General features: G+C 41.0%; 1 protein-coding gene and 1 pseudogene across 7 annotated transcripts in view; one reads left to right on the top strand and one right to left on the bottom strand.

Moving 5' to 3' along the window:
• The window catches only part of LPAR3 (lysophosphatidic acid receptor 3), a 93,132-nt gene that overhangs the window by 16,458 nt on the left and 53,794 nt on the right, over positions 1-22,880 (bottom strand). For 3 of the 6 annotated variants that reach the window (XM_082450960.1, XM_082450961.1, XM_082450962.1), the window contains exon 3: positions 930-2,751. The exons of the other annotated variants lie outside the window; for them this stretch is intronic. In XM_082450960.1, the coding sequence (XP_082307086.1) occupies positions 2,420-2,751 (332 nt within the window). In that variant the 3' untranslated portion in view covers positions 930-2,419. Of the gene's footprint in view, positions 1-929; positions 2,752-22,880 lie in introns of those variants that run through there. 6 annotated transcript variants of the gene reach the window in all.
• On the top strand, positions 12,091-13,985 carry LOC309655649 (PC4 and SFRS1-interacting protein pseudogene; annotated as a pseudogene). Its single transcript has one exon. The product of its transcript is annotated as a PC4 and SFRS1-interacting protein pseudogene (transcript).

Raw genomic sequence — 22,880 nt, 5'->3', positions numbered from 1 at the left:
TAAAAAGCATCAAAGTGCTAACTGTGAAGGAAGTTAGAGTTTTGTTCAAGGCTTACATTTGTTCTATGGTTAAGTACTGTTTTTATTTGGAATTACACAAATGGAGGCATAATCATTTCAGTGCTTAGGGCTTCTAAAAGTTACATTATGGCCTCAAGTCTACCAGTCACTTAAAAAAAAATTTCACCAAGAAACTTCAGTTTACTTCCAAAAAATTCTCTCTTTCCAAGCAGGCAGTCTTCATGAAGGACTAAATTCTCTCACCCACATAGATTTAACAGAACACCTTGGACAGTGCTACAAATCTAAGGAGAAAATGAAAGCTTGCTTAGCTTGGGAGTAGCCCATGCTTTGAGTCAAGGGCTGGTCTGAAAGAGTCTAGATCAAATTTGTAGCACCATCATCACAATGACTTGCAGATAAACTCGGGGTCCTAGGATTTGAATAGGAACATTCTTTTCTTGTTTTTTTTTCCCAACTAAGAGATGGGTTTGCTGTGTTCTTGGTGAGCCCTGTGATGGCTGGCACTTGTCATCTGCAAATATACGTGACTCCTCTACTCTTGCACCAGTGCTGAGATATGTGTGTGCATAAAAACAAAAGCTATATATTTCCACCCCGAGTCTCCATAGTTGGATCCCCTCCAGACACCATTCTGAACATGACACTCTGCTGCAGGGTACTAAAAATTGTGCTTTGCTCAAAATAAAACCTTTAAAGATCCCTTAGTAGCTATTCAGGGATGGAAATTCAATCTCAATTCTCCACCCTTTGCCCAGCTGTAGATTCAAAATGCTTACATAAAACACTGAGAGTATGTACTTCCTGGCAAATCTGATTTTTCTTCTGCAATAGAAACATGTGCTATAGTTACCACAAATTATATTTTTACTTAGAAAATACACAAAGTAATAATGCACCTCCAACAATAGAAAACAGATCCTCTTTTTTTATTTTATTTTATAGGTAGCTTTGGTATAAGCTTCAGATAGACCCACTTACTACACAGTTTGTGAAATCTATACCTTCAAATCATACTACTCTCTATTTTAGGCCATTATATCTAAAAGCATGACTTCTCAAATCCTTTTATTACAAGTAGTTCTTGCACATAAATGTTACACCACAATAGCAAAAAAAAATGTAAACTTCTTTTGCAAACTACATAAATACTATAATATCTGCCTTGAAGTTATTCTCATTTTAGAATCAGAAGATATTCTATATGCTTTACATAGAAAACTCTGGTCAGTAGCCTATGTATATAAAACTTTTTTTTTTTTCTTACTGACTTGCCTTTCATGTTGCCTGCTTAGGTCTTTGAAGGAGAAAACTTTTAAATAGAACACAGATCAAAATTCAGTCCACAAGTAAAACAAGTAGTGGAAACATGTCAATAATTGTGGGTAAAATATGAGGTGTGAAAATTATTCTAAATACTAAATCTGACAAGTCACCAGTGGCATGGAAGGAACTGGATAGGAAGACTCATTTAAGCTCATGTTTGATCCTATATGCAAGGAACTCAGTCCGCATGCTAATATACTTCTCTACCCTGCTGAATGTCTGTTTTCAAACAAATCACCTCTTTCTATTTTAGAGCACAACAGGTCATTTCTACAACTGTAGTCCTAGACTGGAAAGTCTAGGTGGTCAGTGAATTTATTTCACCATCACTGTCTGTGATGTCTTTAAATACAAATTTGAAGTGTGTAAATATACAGGTGTGTATACACACGCACGCACACTGAGAGGACCATATCAAGGCCTCTTTTTTTTTTTTTCCTGCAAGAAGAGTTTTTAACATTTACCTTTTTTGTTATTACTTCAAAGTAAATCTTTTTCCTCAGAATGTTCTTTCAGTTAAAAATCAAGTTAATTAATCTGGAGCCCTGACTGATTTGTTATTCTGAGATTCCTATTGAACACCTAGCTACTGGCCATGATTTGTTTGAGGAGAAAAACATCACTGCTGAAGCATTTTTTAAAATTTCAAATGTATGCAGAAAGAACTACATAGGTTTTCCAAGCAGCTACATAAGGTGGCTCAAGTAACATTTTTATTTATTTTGGCCTAAGCCCTTTAACAGCATCCTTTGGAAACACAGCGAGAATGGCTACAAGATGGTGGCAGAGCCCAGGATGCACGGCCTGGTGGGCGATGCTCCAAGGGGTTCACAGGATGTCAGGCAGGAATCCACGGCGCTGCCTTCCCTCTTTCTGTGCGTTTTCTCTAAATGCATCGTGTCCTCTCTTTCCTGCCCATGCTTTTAAAATGATGAAAAACAATTTGTAAAAAAATTTCCCAGTGACTCATTCAGAGCTCAGATAACACTGTACGTGGGCTTAGTTGGAGACAGGTAACCATTCTGAACAGTTCTCCCAGAGGAGGCTGGGCCAGGCAGAGGGGCGTTGCAGCCTAGGAGCTGCTCTTGTTGCAGACCTGGCCTCGGTCGCTATTATCCTCCATAGACTGGCTGCCGCCCGTGTCGCTCCGGCTGAGGACCATGGAGGGGATGTGGGAGGGCCGCCGCTCCGGGTGCTTCTCCTGTGAGAAGCAGCAGAGCATCCTCTTCATGGTGCTGTACATGTCCTCATCCTTGTAGGAGTAGATGATGGGGTTCATGACGGAGTTGAGCAGCGCCAGCAGCAGGAACCACCTTTTCACATGCTGCACGTTGCACCACGTGCAATTCAGGCCGTCGAGCAGCAGAACCACCAGACCTGGTGTCCAGCACACGACAAAGGCCCCTGGAGGGAGAGAGAGGAAGCAACAGGCACTCAGACCTCAGGCTAATTATTTGGGTTTCTTCTCGCCCGGTCTTCGGTCAGTGGTGTCAAGGGACCTTGAGGATTTGTTCTGACAACTGCAAAGCAAACTTCCAGCCTTCCTCTGAGCATTTGAGACTGGGCTTGTTAGAAGCAAACAGGCTATTAACCACGTTCCACTTCACCTTCTTATCTGCTTACCCAGGTACCGTAATTAGGGGCTTACGTTTATCTCTTACTTATTGAACACAACATGGACCTTATTTCTGTTTGTTCTCCTAATCACACTAGGAAGCTGTGCGGTCATTATCCACACTCTGCAGGTGAGAAGACTGAGGCCAAATCCCAGGGTCTATGTGGGGAAGGAAGCCTCACACACTTAACCCTGCACTCTGCTGTCCTCCAAATCAGACATTCCAAATGCTTTCCTGAAAATATGACGCATTGCATCTATGGGAGTCTCCTAGTCTTTTAATCAAGTCACCTGCTCAAAAACTGTATTCTTTACAAATCCATGTTGATGCTGAGTAAGCACTGAATTCTTTTTGACATATTCATAGGCTATCTGCCTAATAATCTGTTCTAGGCTGAGATATTTTTGTCAGAAATAAATCTTTCTCTTTCATGATGAGATAGAGGTGTGCTTTTTATTAGCACATTTATTTATTTAGCATAATTTTAGCACCAATGGCACATGAAGGGGGGGTCTGTTCTGAGTCTCTACCCATATGATCATACTTAGCTTACCTCAAACTTTCTGGTTTGTTTTTCCTAAAATATGAGACACATGTTCAATATTTCCCTACTTAGTCATGGTAACATCAGATAACGATGACAGCTAACACATCAACGCTTCCCTTTATTAACTCACAGAACCACACTCTGAAATAGACATCATTATCATCCTCAGGAAACTGAGGCACAGGAGAAGTTCAGTAACTTGCTTACAGGCAAATAGCTTGTAAGGGACATTGAATTTTGAACCTAGGCAGTCTTCCTCCACAGGCTGTACACTGGGCCACTATGGGACCTGCCTGGGACGTGGTTTCTTTCTCCCAAAGTCCTTATGATTTCTGAAGGTCCTTACTTATCCACTGAACAAATAGTCATTGTGAGGTTTCAATGTGCCAAGAACTGTGCTAGACAGTGAATGAGGCGGAGACCCTGCGGTGCGGGAACAAAAGTGCTAATGGGAGAGAGAGAACGAACAAGCAAGTCTGTGAACCATATCACCAACTAGTTACTCTTCCTGGTTAGAGTCAGACCTGGACAGTATTCCTCTTGGCGCTTTATCTTCCTTCTGAGAGATATAATAATAAGCAAGTCAAGTCAAGAATTATAAAGAGGCAGTATGAGGCCGTGAAACTCCGTGAGCTATGGGGTCAGACAGCTACGCCCAGCTCCTCACCTTACATACTGCTAGTAAGGCAAATTACTCTTCTGAGCCTCCGTTCCCTTATTTAATAAGGATAATGATCCCGACTTACAAAGTGGTTGTTAAGAGTCAGAGGTAATGAAAAGTGGTGTCTAATCCCGTGTTGGGTTCACTCAGCAGTGGTTATCATGAGATGCTTTGTCAAAGACATCTGCCAAAAGTAGACGTGCAGGAGTTCTCAGGGGGTTTCATTTCCCATTTCATAACTACAGCTCTCCAATGGCTCCCTTTTTTCTCCATCCTGTATTATTTTTGGTTTGGCTGACATATGTGAAGAAAGAAGTGAACTTAGAGATAAAATATCAGGGATTTGGGTCCTAATTCTTCACTTACTGTACAACTCTGGGAGATCCATGTCATCGGTCTGGGCTTCATCTTCCTAAACTGTAAATTGAGGATGTTAGGCAAGTTCTGGGCTTTTCAAACTGTGGGCCAAGGCACCTTAGTGAGTATGCAATCAATTTAATGAATTTGGAAAAGTTTCTTTTTTTTTTTAATGAAAGAATGGAAATGCAAATGGAATGGAATAGCTCAGAGTATATTACACAGACCAAGAGAAGTGTTGTTTCATGAAACTTTTGTCTCAGTTTTATATACTATATTTATGTGTGCATTGCTTATAAAATAAAATATTATTTTTGACTGTTGGGATTAGTCAAAAAGTTTGAAAAACACTAATTCAGATAACCTTTAAGGCTGCATCCAGCTCCAATGGTCTGTATTTCCCATAACAGTAACACTTTTGTTCTCTCTGCCATTTCTGAGACAGGGTTACTATGTTGTCAGGAGGGAAAAACTAAACAAAGCAGACATCAAAAGCTGTAGCTACCAACTTTGATGTGAAGAGTCCTTTCTGTGTGAGATTGCAGAATTCCAAAGAAATCCTAGTGGGAGTGTTCCAAGGTTTTTGTGTTAATGGGTAGGAGGGAGAAATATTGATAAACTTTATACTTAGTTAAATATGCATGTCAAAATTTAATAGTGTATATAACTTCCAAACCAATGGAGGGGGAAGGATGCAAGTAAAGGAAAGGAAAAAAAAAGTCTCAATGCATAAGAAAGGGGGAAAACATAGAAAAATGGGATAAAGAAAAAATTAAGATGCTGGAAATGAATCCAGATAAGTTGACCCTTGAACAACACAGGGGTTAGGGGCCCTGCACTGTCGAAAATCCGTATATAACTTTACATTTGGCCCTCGTATCTATGATTCCACATCTGTAGATACAACCAACCTCAGATCAGATTATGTAGCACTGTAGCATGTATTTACTGAAAAGAATCTGCACATAAATGGACCTGCTCAGTTCAAACCCCTGTTGTTCAAGGGTAAATGGTATACTAATAATCAAAATCAATGTTAATTGTATAGTTAAAAAAGTGAATCTAAATAATTTGATGTCTAATATTATAACCATACGTGATAAAACCATGAAGAAAAGCAAGATGATTAACATGAAATTTATAATATGGTTATTTCTACAGGAGAGAGGGGGCCACCAGGATAGGGCACAAAGGAGGTTCTAAACACACTGATAATGTTCTATTAAATTGGGTGGCAAGTACACAGGTGTTTTACATTTTTAATATTCTTTTAAGTGTTATTCTTTAAACTGTACATATATCTTATATAATTTTGTTTGAATGATATATTTCACACACACACATCAGAAAAAAGGATAAAAGTAAATTGCCAATATGTTTTCCTAAAGACTGTTTTTAAAATTGGATTTTTAAAAATCATTAAAGCTTTTTTCCCTAGTATAAAACTCTAGTTTGGATTAATCAGGGGACCTAAACACTCTAAATAAATCTTCAAATTGATGCCCTGTTTGTCATAATGTGGTACTTCACATACATTTTCCTTTTGCATTGAATTTCATAAAATAATTCATTCAGTCAACACTGACACACTTTTCACTGAGCAATGGTTATATACCAGGCACTGTTGTAAGCATTTTATATGAATTAACCATTTAATCCTCATAGCAACCCTTGGAAATAGGTACTATTACATATATATATATATATATATATATATATATATATATATACACACACATATATATATACATATATATGTATATATATATATATAAAACCCTCATTTATATATATAAAACCCTCATTTTAAACCTGAGGAAAGTGAACCACAGAGAAATTGGTAAACTGCTCAAAGCCATGATAAGTGGAAGGGCCAGGATTTGAACAGGCAGCCTGGCCCCAGAGCCTGTGCTCCTGTTCTCGTGCTAGGCTGCTCAGCAGTGAGCTGCAAAGGATATTATTTCTAAAGTAAGTGATGGGGAAGGGGGGAGGGTACTTCTGACCTTTAAAGTCTCATTCGTAGAATATCATATCTCACTGTGAAACTGCATACGGTATATCACAACCACGTCATTCTTTGCTTTGCTAACAGAAAGAATTTCTGGCAAAGGAAGGAAGGAAGGAAGGGAGGGAGGGAGGGAGGGAGGAAGCAAAAAAGATGAAGAAGGAAAGAAGGAAGGAAGGGAAGGGGAGGAAAGAAAGGAGAAAGAATTTCAACAAAAATACAGGTAAGAAGAGCAACAAAAATCTGCTGACCTGGGGCTTCCCTGGTGGCGCAGTGGTTAAGAATCCGCCTGCCAATGCAGGGGACACAGGTTCAAGCCCTGGTCTGAGAAGATCCCACGTGCCGCTGAGCAACTACGCCCGTGCGCCACAACTACTGACTGAGCCTGTGCTCTAGAGCCCGCGAGCCACAACTACTGAGCCCGTGAGCCACAACTACTGAGCCCACGTGCCTAGAGCCTGTGCTCTGCAACAAGAGAAGCCACTGCAATGAGAAGCCCACGCACCACAACGAAGAGTAGCCCCCGCTCGCCACAACTAGAGAAAGCCCATGCGCAGCAACGAAGACCCAACGCAGCCAAAAATAAATAAATAAAATAAATTTATTTTTTAAAAAAAATCTTCTGACCTTTTCTTTACACTGTTTCCAATAACAACAACAGGCAAGTCTCTGACAGAACAGCCTCCACACGCTGCGCTGCTGATGGGTGCTTCAGTGGTGCTGTCTGAGGTGATGATTGCACTCCGAGCAGGGACCCTGGGAAACTGCAGCTCCCCAACTCCTCCACCGGCGGCCAAGCTCTACCTCCAAACACATCTCAGAGCGGGGGCACAGCTTATCTAAACAGCTCATTCCTTGGGGGTTTTTACTGTATGTCAGCAGCAGCAGATATGAGGTCCCCAAAAACATTTAAAAGAGAAGAAAATGTCAGGAATGGTTTTGGCCTTCGGAATCCGTCTTTTTGGAGAATTCTTGGAGAATGTGGGAGATGTCAGAAACATACAAATGTTTCTGTCTGTCCCAGTTCTTAAAAGAGGGGCAGGGCTTCCCTGGTGGCGCAGTGGTTGAGAATCTGCCTGCTAATTCAGGGGACACGGGTTCGAGCCCTGGTCTGGGAAGATCCCACATGCCACGGAGCGGCTGGGCCCGTGAGCCACAACTACTGAGCCTGCGCGTCTGGAGCCTGTGCCCCGCAATGGGAGGGGCCGCGATAGTGAAAGGCCCGCGCACCGCGATGAAGAGCGGCCCCCACTTGCCGCAACTAGAGAAAGCCCTCGCACGAACCGAAGACCCAGCACAGCCAAAAATAAATAAATAAATAAAAATTTAAAAAAGTAGCTATAAAATTAAAAAAAAAAAAAAAAAAAAAGAGGGGCAGAGGGTACATCCTGAGAAATATATATCACTCAGTCCCTTATCAATTTCCCAAAAATTCTAGAGGAAAAAACTAAGATGAATGTTTTTTGAGTATTTAAACTCAATGCTCAGACCAAGACAGCTGGGACCAAACAAGGCTTTCAAAGAGACATATGCCAAGCCTGGATCATTTTTTCCCCCCCCTAAATCAGGCATTAACAAATAGGAGCAGATCTAAAGGTATCTATCAGGGAACTGATGGAAGAAATCAAGCATGTTTCTCTTGGAAAAGAAAAGGCAAAGGAAAACCACATTATGTTAACTGTCCCCAAAGACCTGAAGGGCCATCACATAGAGAGAAGCATGACTTATCATGAAGGTCACCCTGAGACAAATGGAAAAGTACCAAAAGGCAGAATTTGAATGTAAGACTTCTTTTTAAGAAAATGAAGCTATTAGGAGAGGAATTTGTTGTTCGGCAGACAGAGAGCCTCCCTTAGCCAGGGTATTTACTTTGCCCAGATCATCCTGAGATGTACAAAGGGAAGAGATTTTTCCTAAATGAGAGAGAGAGGGTTAAGTGGCTTCTGAACTCTTTTCCAAGTAGAAAACTGCTAAATTCTACAAACTATGAGTTTCAACTCCCCATAAAATTCAAACAAATTCGACGTATTGGTTTCCCAGACACCATTATCAGACAGTATGGCTAAAAATTGATTATGATGAATCCTCTGAGCTAGCAGTTCCCAAAGCTGGCTGGCCACCAAATTCTCAGAGGAGTTTTTTAATAATGCAGATCACCTGGTCCTAGATCAGAGCCAATGGTCAGACTCTCTGGGGTGGTACATGGAAATCTGTAGGACTAAAAAGTTCCCTGGGTGATTATGATGCATGGCCAGTTTTACAAACCATTTTTCTATGCTGACCAAAATGGTTTAATCAAGCTGATCCTGTCAGCAAAATTGTAGATTCCATACACACTTGGCAAAAAAGTCATGGAAAAGAGAAAGGGGGCAGAATTCTTTAGAACAAGAAAATCACCTTCAGATCAATACCTTCAGCTTCTATTTGGAAAGAATGTTTGAGTACATCTTATGCATAAATGAAATGTACAAACACTAGCAGGGAAACTAGTCTACAGGCAAGGCATATACTGTCCTCCACTGGCCTTGGTTGGCGCTCTGGTTCGCCCTGCCAGGAATGCCTTCCTGGCTCCTAATCTAAGGTCTACTTTTCATTCTAAGCTTAGCTCCTCTACTGGACCTTTCCCATACGTCCAACCCACAGTGACCATTCCCTCCTCTCAACTCCTGTGGCATTTTCCACCTACAACATCCACACAGCACTGGGCATATTACCTGCTTAATTCCACTCTAACATTTCCCAAGAGCTCTGGGCTGGGCAGTGTGCTTAGAGCTTTACATACACCCATTGTTTAAAACTCATGGCCCTGTGAAGTTGCCACTCTTATTTTCCGTCTCACATATGATGAATTTGAACTTCAGAACAGCTCAAGAGTTTGTCCTAGGTTGAGTCAGAAGCCAACAAATAGAAGAGTTCGAATTTGAACCCAGGCCTGATTCCCCCATGCAAACTCTTGAGCGTTGTGCTATTCTGAGGTAGTTTTTAATACATACGTCCTGTCTCTCGGGCCTGTTGCAAGCTTCCTGAGCATGTAGGCTGTGCTTCATACCTGTCTGTGTCCTCAGCATGAAGTATAGAGCTCCAGACTCAGTAGCAGAGAAGATGAGTCCATTGAACATAACTGAAGTTTATTAAGAGCCCACACGGGGCCAGGTAACGCATTAGCTGCAGCACTTGCTGAGGCAAACAGTGTGCTGTCCTGCCCTTCGGGCACTGACAGGCAGGGAAACAGGATGCGATGATTCTGATTACTATCCAGGAAGGTGCCAGGTGGAATGACACTCAGTTGAGCTGAGTATTGAAGGTCAAGAATGACTGTGCAGAGGTGAGAAATAGCATGATGTACTTGGGGAATTCCAAACAGTTTAGGATGGTTTTAACCCAGGAAGGTGACTAGGGAAGTAAGATGAATTCTGAAAGATGAACATGGGTCAGACCTGGAAGGGCCCTGTGGGCAGTTCTTAGGAGTTTGGATTTATTGTATAGATCACACCCCATAAGCCTTTTTCAACCGGGAGTTCATCAGGTGAATGCCCTCAGGTATCCATGGTATGTAATGAATTAACCTCTCTCCCAAGCACCTAGAATGGTATGAGTCATACAGCATCATGGGAGGATTAAGAAAATATTTCTAGGTTCCACGTTTCATAAAGGAAACCTAATGAGAAAGGTTAAGAGCTGAGGTTTTTTTCAGGCTCAGTTGCAACTCATCAGTGGCTTGTGAAATCAATTTAGTAGGTTGCAACTCATCAGTGACTTGTGAAATCAATTTAATAGGTTGCAACCAGCAATTTTCTAAAAAATAAAATAGAACAGAAAACATCAGGATACATCAAGTATAGTAATGGTATGTTTCATGAAACTTGTTTCAATTACACACAAAAATATGTGTATGTATTGGGCCATGATAGAGAATGTACATTATTTCTCACTGTGGGGTCCTGATTAAAAAATAAAAATTGAAACCTACTTCTATAGATCATTATTTTTTTTTTTAAGTAGAGGATGACTTCCCAAAGAAAATCTCTTGTTAAACTTCAATAAATATCAGATCTGCTCTGACTAAAGAAGGAGAAGGGGTGGAGGGAGTTGACTAAAGATCTTCATGGAGAATTCACTCCCATCTTCACACTACAGTGCTCCCCCCGCCCCCCTACACATACATACACTGAGGCACCTCTGAGGAACCCCTGGGAACCTCGCTGACCTAGGTTTGAAAATGACCGCTGTAGAATGGTAGTTCTTTGAAGATTTTTAATCAAGAGCATGGATAAGTCTTATATTTTAAAGCAAAGCTGTGTCTGAGTGCTCAGGATGGAATGGAGGTATGTGACGCTCCCCCTGCATCAGAATCACCTGGGCTGACTGCTTGAAATTCAGATTTCTGGGTCCCACCCAGAGCTACCAAATGAGAAACTGATGGAGGTACGATCTGGGCATCTCCGGTTTTAACCAGCTCCCTGGGGAATGCTTTAGTAGGGTGAAGTATAGGACCACTGACCTAGGCATGGAGACACCTCTGAAGACCAACTAAAATTCAGGTGGAAAGTCTAAGGATCTGATGGAGTTGGAGAGATGTAGCCAGGTCAGCGAGGTGGTAAGGAGGAAAACCTGTAAGACTTGATGTATAAACAACTGGATCTAGGAAGTGAGGGAGAAGAAAGAATCCAGGGTGACTGGGTAGCATGGGATTCTGATAACCAAGTGGGAGAGAGAGGAGCGACAGGTTTAGAAGGAAGAGATGGTGATTCAGTTTTAGGCATCGAGCACTTAGAATATCTGTGGCTCCTCCAGGCATAGACGAGTAGAAGGCAGCCAAAAATGTGGGTCAGAACTCTGAGAGCTCCAAATTGAAATGTTAACTTGGGAGTCATCGGCAGTAGGTGGAACTGAAGCCATATGTTCTTTCATTAATAAATACTTACTAGGCAACCACCTGCCATGTGCCAGCCACTAAGAGTGAATGTCTTCCAGATGATTACATTTGAATAACAAATATAACATCCTTCTAGTGCCACGTGATAGGTGAGTTATGTTGATAAGAAGCAATTATTTTTTTATTTTAATGATATTCTATGTTCTTTCTGTACCTGTTTAAGAGACTCACTAGTAGTCCAATTAGATTACCACTGAGCTTTCCTCTAGTAATTCAACTAGTTTCACTGCTGTACTCAAAAACCAGTATCATGAATTCAATACAAGTTTCTAAAGTATAGTGAATCATACACTAGAATATTCAATTAAGTACTAAAATGATATTTAATGACTGCAATTTAAGGTAATCAGAAACATCAAGTTAAGGAATGTCTAACACTTTAGAAGAGACAATTACAACTGAAAATATTGGTGACAAGTGAAATTAAAAATCTTTCAAACTCCCTCGTCAATATTATGCTGAAATAATCTACAACCACCACCCCCCTTATTTGGAAGTTTTCAAAATATTTCAAACAATACTCTGGTTAACACCTCATGGCTACATTATATGAAAGAAGATACACTCATTATAGAAAAGAATACCAGTCCATATGGGAGAAGGGCCCCTCACTGCAATGTATTTAAGATAGTTCTTAGCGTAGCGACGGCGGCGGCAGCGGCGGCGGCGGTTGCTATTTGGAGCCGTTGAGACGCCTCTGCGGCAGCTGGTGGCGCGGGTGGCTTGCGTGGACGCGGGCAGAGGCGGCCGGCCCGCCACCGCAGCCTCAGCGCCCGCGGCCCCGGCAGGCGCGTCGGGACACCCCGAGGCATCCTCCCCCTCCCGCCGCCGCGGGAGCCTCGGCTGCCGTCCGCCCTCCCGCATCCCCTCGCAGTCCGCACCGCCACACCTCCTCCCTGTGCTCGGACCCCCGGCCTCGCCCCCGAAACATGACTCGCGATTTCAAACCTGGGGACCTCATCTTCGCCAAGATGAAAGGTTATCCTCATTGGCCAGCTCGAGTAGATGAAGTTCCTGATGGAGCTGTAAAACCACCCACAAACAAACTACCCATTTTCTTTTTTGGAACTCACGAGACTGCTTTTTTAGGCCCAAAGGACATATTTCCTTACTCAGAAAATAAGGAAAAGTACGGCAAACCAAATAAACGAAAAGGCTTTAATGAAGGTTTATGGGAGATAGATAACAATCCGAAAGTGAAATTTTTCAAGTCAACAGGCATCAACTAAACAATCAAATGCGTCATCTGATGTTGAAGTTGAAGAAAAAGAAACTAGTGTTTCAAAAGAAGATACTGACCATGAAGAAAAAGCCAGCAACGAGGATGTGACTAAAGCAGTTGACATAACCACTCCAAAAGCTGCCAGAAGAGGGAGAAAGAAAAAGGCAGAAAAACAAGTAGAAACCGAGGAGGCAGGAGTAGTGACTACAGCAACAGCATCTGTTAATCTAAAAGTGAGTCCTAAAAGAGGACGACCTGCAGCTACAGAAGTCAAGATTCCAAAACCAAGAGGCAGACCCAAAATGGTAAAACAGCCCTGTCCTTCGGAGAGTGACATGGTAACTGAAGAAGACAAAAGTAAGAAAAAAGGGCAAGAGGAAAAACAACCTAAAAAGCAGCTTAAAAAGGATGAAGAGGGCCAGAAGGAAGAAGATAAGCCAAGAAAAGAGCCAGATAAAAAAGAGGGGAAAAAAGAAGTTGAATCAAAAAGGAAAAATTTAGCTAAAACAGGGCTTACATCAACCTCTGATTCTGAAGAGGAAGGAGATGATCAAGAAGGTGAAAAGAAGAGAAAAGGTGGAAGAAACTTTCAGACTGCTCATAGAAGGAATATGCTGAAAGGCCAACATGAGAAAGAAGCAGCAGATAGAAAATGCAAGCAAGAGGAACAAATGGAAACTGAGCACCAAACAACATGTAATCTACAGTAATAAAAAATATATCTCATTTTGGGCTCAAAGCATTAATCCAGTTACTGAAAAGAGAATACAAGTGGAGCAAACAAGAGATGAAGATCTTGAGACAGACTCATTGGACTGAATTTCCCCCTCCCCCCCCTTGATGGAAGAATGTTCCAGATTCTAAATTGAGGACTTCATTAATGGCATTATTACTGTGTTATGATTGTTAAAAAACATTTCCTGTAAGATACACACTACATATTAAGGTCGGCCATCATTCCTGTTAAAAGATTTTTACCAAGCTTAAAATGAAGCTTTGTGTTTGAAAGTTATAATAAGCTCAGATGAAGATGGTGGTTGTACATTATTTCATTTAGAAAATATAAAAATTCATTTTGTTTTGAAGCTAGGTGTTAAACTGGAGTAGCTACTATACCCCCAGAGAATGGGGCAGTTGTGCCCTTCCCTTGACATTCCTTTGTTGTTCAGTTCTTTAGAAGATTAATAATTGTTTTTTAATCCTGAGAGATTAAACAGTAGACTTGTTAAGAAAACAAAAATGAAACTGTAACCAAAATTTTAAAATAAAGTTTTTTTTAAGATAGTTCTTGGGGTTTAGGTGACAGGCAAGATGTATAGAAGATTCAGACCTCAAGTTGTATGACTCCTGTTCTTTAGGACTCATACTTTTCTATTCCATCTAGTTAGCCTTATTTTCCTCTGTTTAAAAATTCACACATACAATTAAAAAGAAAACCTGACATGTGAGTGACACATAAATAAAACATCCATAGCGATAAAAGCAATCACTCACACAGAATAGTCTCACTTTGGCACACGGGCTACTCATTTCATCAAACAAGAGGATATATTTTAAATATGTTCACTCTGTTATTCTTTGTTTTTAGTCCAGGAAAAAACAGCAGGGCACCAGCAATAATGCTAACCTACTAAGCCACAGGGCTGTCTGATTTACTAAAATAGAAAATTACAACTCTACATAAAAATCAGGCTAGGAACCTCAGCCTATGGAAGCTCTCTTCTTATTTGAAAAGAATTTTAAAAGTAAGATTTTAAAGTTAACAGCTATTCTTGGTTAGAAGTATTACAATGTGTAAGTTACATATTAATAGAATATTCAAGTGAAAATGCTCTTATGATACTAAAGAATTTATTCAGTAATTTAAAAATAACACCTCCAGATGTGGTTTGCATTCAAATTCATACTCGTTTACCCACAGTGTTTTAGAAGTCCAATAATTCAGAAAATAGATTGTCACATATGCGAAAGGAATGAAAATATATACCTTGAGTAAACCTGACTTATTTTTACTGCAGAAAACAAGAAACACTGAGACACTTCAAATAGATGGTGAGCAGTTAAGCATTCCACAGATGATTCATTTAACACGGTTGTTACTACCACTGTATCTTTTGACTCTAACAACTGCTTTTAGACACTTGTTTCAAACTTGTGGCCAGCTTTGGAAAGTTGAAATTCTTTGCTGCCAAGGGGTTATGAGATAAAATTTAAAGCAGAGGCATACTAGGTAGAACCACAGCCTAGACCTAATTGTAGTGTCTAACTCAGGGCAACAGCTGGAAATCATAAACTGCAACAGTAAGAAAACACCATCTCCACCTCCAGATTCCTCTTTAAGCACCGTATGCGTGGACCTACAATACCTCAGTACCTCACTAACTATTATATCAAGGGCTCTCCAGCATCTAAGAAAAGGTGTGAGGTCAGCAGCTCTTTGCCTGGTGTAATCTTAAAGACTGACAGGTCCCAGCTAGCCTGCCCAAGGATCTGAACTTCTTTCTGCTGGAGTCACTCCTTTGAATTAGGAAGGCCTGCACGTTACCTAGACACGAACATATTAAGCTGTAGGCATGTAATAATCTACATATCACATAAGCTGTCATCAGCACGGAGCAGGGTTGTGAGGCAATGCAAAAGGGATATCTTTGATGGGGTTGAAAATTTTGAAAAGGGTTGCAGCATGGGACAATGCACAGGGGAGCTGACCTGATTAGGAGACAAGATTCTAGACACCCAGATGGCACAAAATACCATCTTGAGCTCAGAGGAAGGGAACAGGATGTAGGAGACTTGACTTAGAGAGAGTTGGGCCTGCAAGAGTGACAGCATGGTATAGCTCAGGAAGTACAAAGGCCTGACTCAGGGCTACCCCTTTCCGTCCTACGCCCATGGCCGCCATCATTAATCCACCATGTGCTTCTGAGCCCAGATATGGCCTGGAAGCCTTCATAGCACATTGCTCAGCCTCGAGCAATCAGCTGGAATTTGCCCTTGAGATGACATCCACTTACCATCCCTATTATAGTAAAAAAAAAAAAAAAAAAAGAGCATAGGCTAAGGATCAAGCAGACCCAGAGTTGAAATCCTGGTTTATGCCCACAGGCAAATCAGTTCACCTTCCTGAGCCTCCCTCCACTTCTTAGCTATGGAATGAGCATGAAGGATACTGACCTGACAGGATTTTGGGGGAGATTTACTGCGATAATGGGTGGCGAGTGCCTAACACAGAAGACACTCAGAAAAGAAAATATTCACTCTGACTGCCCAGATGGTGTCGGACACTTCCCCTGCTGTGCTTCCTCAGGCAATTTATGAACACATCTGGTGCGTTGCTGTCGTGTGAAAGTGTGAAAGCTTGCTGAAGTGTGAAAGCTTTGGTCGCTGTCATAGGCCCACACCTGTGTGTACACGTGTGCACACACACACACAATCTGTTACACTCTATCCTATTTTGGCTACCCTGCTACACTGACATCCTCAGAGGAGATCCCTTTCGCACCTTCTTCAGCTTGGGATACCCAGCTGAAGCCATGTGCCATACACATAATAGGTACTTAATCGAAGCTTGTTAAATGAAGGAGTAAGGGATCTTGATTCGAATCCAGACCCTGGACTAGAGTAATTTTAAAAGGTCATTCTATGTCTCTGCCTCCAGTTTCTTCATCTGTATATTAAGGGATTCGGACCATAATGACCTGTAAGTTTCCTTCTGGCTCCTACATTGGCTGATTCTGAGTTTCACCTACAGCTTCCTTCTCCACATGCAGATGTGGAGATAGTCTGCTGTAAATACACCCCACTAGTTCTTAAATAGCCAGCTTCTCCAATAACTCATTTTGCGTTTGTTACACTTTCTGCTACCAAGTGGGGAAAAAAAAGAATCCAAGTGACAAACATCTATAGTTTCAACTTGCCAGGTGTATGAATTAGAGCGCCATTCAGAATCTGTCAAAATACCTTCAACTTGCTACTTTCGATCATATGTAACTTGTTCCTAAGCTTGTTGGAAATGGTATTTACCATAATTTGCTTTAAAGGAATGTAATGTGACACTGTCTTTGTTTTCTAAAGACTTTTTAAAGTTTACTTTGTAATTTAGAAAGCAATGCTAGTCAGAGCACAGTACTCAAATCCCAAGAATATGGCAATAATTACTGATTAACCTTTTAACTAGCAATACAGTGATGCTAGAGGTGCAAACATAGCCTTGTTTTCAATTTTCTTTATTCCTCAACTCTTTAGCTGCCTTGCTGCCACCCTCCCCAACCCCCAGCCATGTCCTATTCATCCCAGATGCTCTCCTTTAGCTACTTTTCTTCATTTTCTCTTTTTCTTCAGGAATTCTGCTTGTATCCTATTTGTGATATAAGCATTGCTATCCCAGGACTGCATGCATCATCCAACGAAAATTCATTGAGCCCCAAGAGGTGCCAACAATCGTGTTAATTACCCAGGACACAGGTAAATAAGGTGAGACATACTAGCTCTTTCCCAGTTCCTGACTTCACTGGCTCCTTCTCATAGTTCAGCTCAAAGTGTACCCTTTGGAGACCTTTTCCTTTGTGCCATATAAAGTAGCCCAGCCTAGCCATTCCCTAAAATATTATTGTTTGATTTCCTTATATCACTCTCTGCACTTACCTTGTTTATTTGTTGACTGGTTGGTTGCTTCATTTACTAATTGCCCATCATCCCAGTTGGATAGAAAACATGAAAGTGAGGACTCTGCCCATTTAACTCACCTACAAACACCTTTCTTGTATACAGCGCCTTCTAGTTACCTTCTGGAGGTTCTGATTCCAGTAGCCTGGAGTGGGGCCCAAGAATCTGAATGTTTAACAGATGCCCCCAGGGAGTCTCATGCTCAGGGTGAATGTGTGAAGTGCTGGATTTTATACAAACCCGGGTCTTAAAGTTTGATGACCATATCTGCTTACATCCCACTTGGGGATCCTTCCACTGAAAAGGAAAAGTCTCAATTTGGATATACTCTGTGGACTCCTGTGAAATGTAATTTGGTGACAGTGAATGGTGTAGGCCTACAGGAATTTAAGAAAAGCCATTCTCCATCAGGTTCATATTCAAGAAAAAGAAAATTATTGGTAAAGCACAACCTGCTTAATAACTTAATGAACAAACTATGTAATCAGAAAAAGAAAAAAACCCATTATTTGGAAGCATAGTCTCAGTTTGCATTGAACAAACTTTCAAAGCTTGATAGAAGGAATATGAGGGAATGGGTGGCTTAAGTATACAGTAAGGATGAAAGGAGAAGAAAGCAAAGTAAGGTTGGAGGACATAAAGAGAATATGTATAACAGATAACAGTGAAAGAGACGATGGACACTACAAACAAGGAGTGCCAGGAGTACACTTGCCAGGAGTGCCAAGTACAAGGAGGTGCCAACAAAGTATCCTGTAAGAACCTGGAAATGAGAGGAAAAAGGTCGTTTTTTTGAGTTCAGCCCTATACCAAAGTCATCTTAAAGAGACATTATAGTTCCCAGACCTGCAACACCTTTTCTGAAATCTGACTGAAGGCACTAACATCTCAGAAGAAAGAATGTCATCAGAGCCAGGGATGTCTAGAACGACTGTATGCAATTCAGAGGGAGAAGAGTTCTTGGTCAAGGTCAGCCTTTCTCACGGCTGGGATGTCTCTATTGTTCCGAGTCCGCGAGTCCGTACAAAAAACAACCTCTAATGGTAACTTGATTTGCCAGGTATTGAGTATCTAAACCTCTTGGTAATTTTATTTCCTCCATCCAAATAAATACGATGGCATTCTAGTTAATCACACATACACACACACACACACCCAATCCAGAGAGAGGGCAGGCCAAAGGGAGGAAGGAAGGAGGCAAACCGGTTGTGGTGCCATGCTTGATTCACATTCTCCCCTCTGTCACCTGATGGCTTGATGGTCTCCTCCTCCTCCTTTGAAAGCAGCTCCCTTGTTACCTCCTGTGTACAGCTTTCCCCAGACACTCCTCCCAGGCTGAGCCAAATGTCCCCATCCCACATTTCCATAGGCTCTCCACATACTTACTGTCAAATCAGACACCATTAGTAGATTATCCCTCCATCTGGCCAGCTGGGCTGAGAGCACCTGAAGGGCAGAGATGCTGCCATATTCACCTTGGATTCCTGACACCTGATTGGGGCTGGATGCTTAGTAGTTGCTCAGTTTTCAAGGAATCAGGAAAGGAAAGCTGAAATGTCCCTAACCTACTGACCACACACATGACATATAAATATACCAATACCTTTGAGATCAGGCACTGTACCTTGGTGCTGTAATACCAGCAAGCTGGGACAACTCCCCGTGCATTTTTCTCCCAGAGAAACTATAAAGCATGTTATCATAGGTACCTGGGAAACCAAGGACTCCTCTTCTGATTTGGGATGGTTTATTATAATCTAGAACAGAAGAGTCTGAGGTTCTTATTACAGTCCATGTGTTTCCACATTTGGGTTAATCAAACACATTTAAGCCATATAATATCATAGCTTGAAAGAACTCTCTGTTTAAAAGGTTACTTTTACTATCCTATTAATCAAATGAGATTAATAAGTCAAAATGTGTAAACGACAATAAATAATTTATAAATTGTTAATCAGTGAAGACGAAACATCCAAATCACATACATATAGATGCTGAGAAAGATTGTTCAAAGTTTAAAGGAGTCTATCTTTGAACTAGAGACCATCTATTTACCTTGGTCCAGGATATTGGGCACATCAAATACCCTAAGTTCAATAAAGGGCAAATAAATAAAGTCTGAGATACTGTCTCACTCAAACTGTGGAACTAAAGACATCGTGATACTCAAATAACAGAAAGCTCATCTTCTTATCCTTTAGCCCCTCTCCCATAGGAAAACATTAAACACTTCCTCTTTCAACATATACCTTTTTATTTTCCTGAAGCAAATGTGTTTATTTATTATTGGGTACAATGACTAATTTGATCTTTTAACCTAATGATATACATATACTGAAGGATTTACTAGTTAGGTAAACTCGGGTAATTTACTTAAACTTGCTAAGCCTTGTTTCCTCATCTGTAAAACAAGACACTAAAATTCCCGTCGTGGGGTTGGTGAGGCCCAGTTGGGAGAACAGATATAAGGCCCTTCAGTGCAGCATTTAGCACAAAGACATCATCGTGATCAGCATCTCTTACTTGTACTGCTTTTGTGATCTGATATTTGGAAAACCTGAAACAGCATTGGTCAGAGGAGCATTTTAACAGCTCGGCTCCTAGCGCCAAACTACTGGGTTCAAATCTCAGATGTACGCTTGCTTTGGGGTACCCTTGGGTGATTTTTATTTAACCTATTTAACCCACCTGTACCTCAGTTACCTTACCTGTAACATGGAGATAATAAGGACGCCCACCTCCTGGGATTGCTGTAAGGGCCACATGACTGATTATACATAAAATATCCAGATCAGTGCTCAGCACTGAGTGAGACATGATGTGTTAGTCATTCTTGCTGTTGACCCTGCTTTCCAGGTTCAAAGATGGTCAGAATCAAACTCCAGAGTGGGAAGATGTGGAAAAATACTAAGAAACTAGAGTTATTTGAGATGCAGTAACTAGTTGCTATTTCCTAAGTAACCCCATAGGGATAATGATTTTTTTCAATAAATTTAGTCTTTATTTTTTATTTTTTAAAATTTAGTCTTTTAGAACATAGCCGTACAGGAGGAACTAAGTGAAAAGACCTGAGTGACAGAAGTAGCCTGCGGTGCCCCATCCATTCAGCACATCTCTGTTACAGCACTAGCAATGCTGCAAATGTTTTTCATTTTCATGCCTGTTTTCTCTACTAGACCATATGTACCTCAAGGATTACGACTAGATACAGCCAATTTACTTTTGCATTCCCAGTTCTTAGCAGAGTGCCTGACATAAAGCAGGCACTTAACCAATACTTATTAATGAGTGAGTGATCAAATGAGTGAATTAAAGAATGGTCTAAAGATATATGTAGATATTTGTCCAAGTACAAGAAGATCTTTTCATCCTATCAGAGCAGAATCTGACTCTTGCATCACCAGGTAGGAGCCAACAGCAAACGAGAAGATAAACGAACAGGAGTGACGTCTATAGCCTGGAACCTCAATTTCACAGAACCTAGTTTTCACCGTGTGGAGGTTTTATTATGAATCCTCTCATTTGCTTGGCAATTCTAATTAGCCCAGCCAGAGCTAATGTACTGCATGAGGCCTTTGGCAAAATTGTTTTGCTTTATGTGGATGATATACACCCAACCAACTAAAGTATTTAATGCTTGCTCCCAGTTCAAATAAGATCAAGTCGTCTTCCCATACCTGCACAAAAATGTTGTCGATAAATCTAACGAACATTTTTTATAGAGTCATAGACTCTGAGATTCACAAGCGTTCTTACAGTTTGTCCATCTATCCTCCCACGTTGTGTAAGAATCCCTAAGTAGCACTACACATGACAGTCATCTATCAATTACCCAGCACCTCCAGCAAGGGGAAGCCCACCCGTATCACTAGGCAGCCAGCTCCATTGGAGAAGAGCTCTAATTTTTACAAAATTCTTCTGATAATGAGTTAAAATATTCTTTCTCTAATTTCTACCCCTTGATCCTAGCTTTAACTTCCAAACTTCTAAAATATAATTCCTTTTTTTGAACACATAAAATGTTTTAAAATAACTGTTATGTCCTCATTTCTTCTCTTCTTTGGTGACAATTCCAGTTCCTTCATCTGTTCTGGATCCTTTCAAACCCCAGTCACTCTCCAGTAGGTGCTGACTACACTGACAATATTCCTCTCAAAATGTGATGTCCAGATCTGGCCTTAACAGTACCACTGTGGACATCCTTGTATCCAGAGAAAGCAGCACACTTTCTTTCCTAAGCATAGATCCTTCACATTTCATGAGCATGCCTATGACCACACTCCCCTTTGGGACAATCGTACAGTGTGATGTCCTCGACACGACAGCACTTCTAGTCAGTAAAAACCCTTAGTTCGGGGCTTCCCTGGTGGCGCAGTGGTTGAGAATCTGCCTGCCAATGCAGGGGACACGGGTTCGAGCCCTGTCCTGATTAGAACAAAATCTTAAAACCACAGGGGTCTGGGAAGATCCCACATGCCACGGAGCAACTGGGCCCGTGAGCCACAACTACTGAGCCTGCGCGTCTGGAGCCTGTGCTCCGCAACAAGAGAGGCCACGATAGTGAGAGGCCCGCGCACCGCGATGAAGAGTGGCCCCCGCTTGCCACAACTAAAGAAAGCCCTCGCACAGAAACGAAGACCCAACACAGCCATAAATAAATAAATTAATTAATTAAAAAAAAAAAACCCTTAGTTCTTTTTTTCCCCCAAACATATATACATATATTGTTTTTAAGATCTTATCTTTTTGGTTGTATAACTGCAGTGTGTGTGTGTGTGTGTGTGTGTGTGTGTGTGCCCGCGTGTGTGTGTTTTGTCTAAACCTAATGACCATATCTATTCTTATAAAGCGCTGTTCTCGCTTGCTTTGGCAGATCATTCTACTCTGTTGACAGCTGTTTGAATAAGGAACCTCCTACCTAACATATTAGCTATTCTCTCTTTTTGCTACCTACATATTTTGACACCTGCAAGTAATGTTTTTTCCATCTTCTCTAAGTCACTGCTACTTTGCTGGGGAAATACAGACCAAGCACAAAGTTCTCTGGCATCCTTGAGATTCTTGCTAGGTTGACATCAAGCCTGTCTCTAATCACCAGGGCTCAGGTGTACCTGTTCAGGTACTGGTGGATCTTCTGACTATTCTATCATCCTGCCCACAGTTCCTCTTGATCACCAGAATACGACGTCCAATTAACAAAGGGCATCTTGACATCCACATATACATACTATCTATAGCATGCTCTTATCTACTCTCCTAGCAACCTTATCACAAATTATAAACTGAGCTGATTTGTTATTTAATTTATATGGTGTTTTATGAGCACCACTTATTTTTTTAATTAAAAATCTATTCTACAATTTTCCTGAGCATGTAAGATTCTTCATCAAACATTAAACTAGTTAGTTATGCAATATAAATTCATGACTTATCTTCTGACTTCATACAAAACTGCTCATATTTGTAAAATACTCAAAGATCTTGTAAAGGTGGTCAGAAAATGAAATTTAAAATTTTAAAGTTC

Source organism: Balaenoptera physalus (genome assembly GCF_965194825.1).
Source record: "Balaenoptera physalus genome assembly, chromosome: 1".
Taxonomy (NCBI): domain Eukaryota; kingdom Metazoa; phylum Chordata; class Mammalia; order Artiodactyla; family Balaenopteridae; genus Balaenoptera; species Balaenoptera physalus.
The sequence above is the reverse complement of the archived record's forward strand: the minus strand, read 5'-3'. Positions and strand labels throughout refer to the sequence as shown.